General features: G+C 39.5%; 1 protein-coding gene across 1 annotated transcript in view; it reads left to right on the top strand.

The window, feature by feature from the left end:
* Window positions 1–1,865, top strand: part of dnaaf9 (dynein axonemal assembly factor 9) — a gene marked incomplete at its 3' end in the record, with an annotated part of 37,889 nt that overhangs the window by 3,756 nt on the left and 32,268 nt on the right. Inside the window, exon 3 of the mRNA XM_070441577.1 lies at window positions 1,139–1,223. Coding sequence (XP_070297678.1) covers window positions 1,139–1,223 — 85 coding nt within the window. The remainder of the gene's footprint in view (window positions 1–1,138; window positions 1,224–1,865) is intronic.

Here is a 1,865-nt window from a genome sequence, read left to right as displayed (position 1 = left end):
CTACATATTATTTAAGGTGTTAAATCTATCTCTTCTAGATCTACGTATTATTTAAGGTGTTAAATCTATCTCTTCTAGATCTACATATTATTTAAGGTGTTAAATCTTCTCTTCTAGAACAGTGGTTACCAAACAGTGGAGTTTAAAGGAACTCAGACCAGATGTTATCTTTCTCTTGGAAGTTGTAATAGTAGAATGCACAAGGTGACATGTTTAAATCGGATGGTGCATCATCAGTTCCTCTTGTCCTGTCAGTCATTACAGACCTTAGAGAGATATTTATAACTTGTCATTACAGACCTTAGAGAGATATTTATAACCTGTCCTGTCANAGAGATATTTATAACTTGACATGTCAGTCATTACAGACCTTAGAGAGATATTTATAACTTGTCCTGTCAGTCATTACAGACCTTATAGAGATATTTATAACTTGACATGTCATTACAGACGTTAGAGAGATATTTATAACTTGTCAGAAATGTCCAGATCAACTAGCCCATCAATCAATCAATCAATTTTATTTTATATAGCCCTTCGTACATCAGCTAATATCTCGAAGTGCTGTACAGACACCCAGCCTAAAACCCCAAACAGCTAGTAATGCAGGTGTAGAAGCACCCATCTCAGCAAACGCTTTTTAGCTGCGTTTTTTTAAGTCCATAGATTTTGTAGTAATGTTTGATTCTCTCAAAATAACATAAGAATTCACATTAGACAGTTTTGCTTTAAACCTGCAAAATGTTCTCACCGCCAACAAGAGGGGTTTGAACAGTGCTTGTGCCCATAGAATAGGCATGGCGTGCACACATGTGCAGGGGGTGGTGAGGTATGTCCCCCAATGCTGGAAGTTGGGCCTTAGTGAAACCTGTTGCGAACCCATGCTCTAGAAGTGCCTGGATATTATGTAGAGTATCTACATATTACACTACATGGCCCGAAGTGAGATGAGAGGTTCAATGAGCAGCTGTCCACATGCCTTTGTCCATGTAGTGTATGTACGGTGTTAAATCTATCTCTTCTAGATCTACATATTACACTACATGGCCCAAAGTGAGAGGAGAGGTTCAATGAGCAGCTGTCCACATACTTTTGTCCACGTAGTGTATGTACGGTGTTAAATCGATCTCTCTTCCAGTCTTCTCTCTCAGATCTATGCAGCAGCCGTCCAGTCGGTCCTGGCTGGAATCAAATGCTACTCCAACACCACTAGTGCTACTAAGGTGATAGTCCTTTCTCCAACTAGCTACAGTTGAAGTCGGAAGTTTACGTACACCTTAGCCAAATACATTTAAACTCAGTTTTTCACAATTCCTGACATTTAATCCTAGTAAAAATTCCCACAGAAAAGATGGCAATCTGAGAGGCGGAAATTAGTGTGGATATTTGAGCACATTTAAGAATCAGTCAGGAAGTTAACTTGTGCAATGGGTCTTCCAAATGGACATTGACCCCAGCATATCGTCAAGTGATGTGCCAAATGGCACTTAAGGACAACAAAGCAAGCTATTGGAGTGCCGATCACAAAGCCTGACTCAATCCCATTGAACATTTGTGTGAGAATGAAAATGAGTGTGAAGGAGGACACACAGCTGCTCAGTTACACAGCTCTGTCAGGAGGAATGGGCAAAAATTCAGCCCAATCTTGTGATTGTGGGAAGCTTGTTGGAGAGGCCTACCGCGATAATGGTTTTGATCCCAAGGTAAAAATAAGGCAATGCTAACAAATACTAATTGATTAGTAAACTTCGAACCACTGGGAAATGGTGATGCAAAGAAATAAAACCGAAATAAATAATTCTCTCGACTATGATTCGACATTCCATATGTCTAAAATAAAAGGTAACCAAACTGACCTAAGACAA

Source organism: Salvelinus sp. IW2-2015, unplaced genomic scaffold (genome assembly GCF_002910315.2).
Source record: "Salvelinus sp. IW2-2015 unplaced genomic scaffold, ASM291031v2 Un_scaffold4298, whole genome shotgun sequence".
Classification (NCBI taxonomy): Eukaryota; Metazoa; Chordata; class Actinopteri; order Salmoniformes; family Salmonidae; genus Salvelinus; species Salvelinus sp. IW2-2015.
This window is presented reverse-complemented; position numbering and strand designations above follow the sequence as displayed.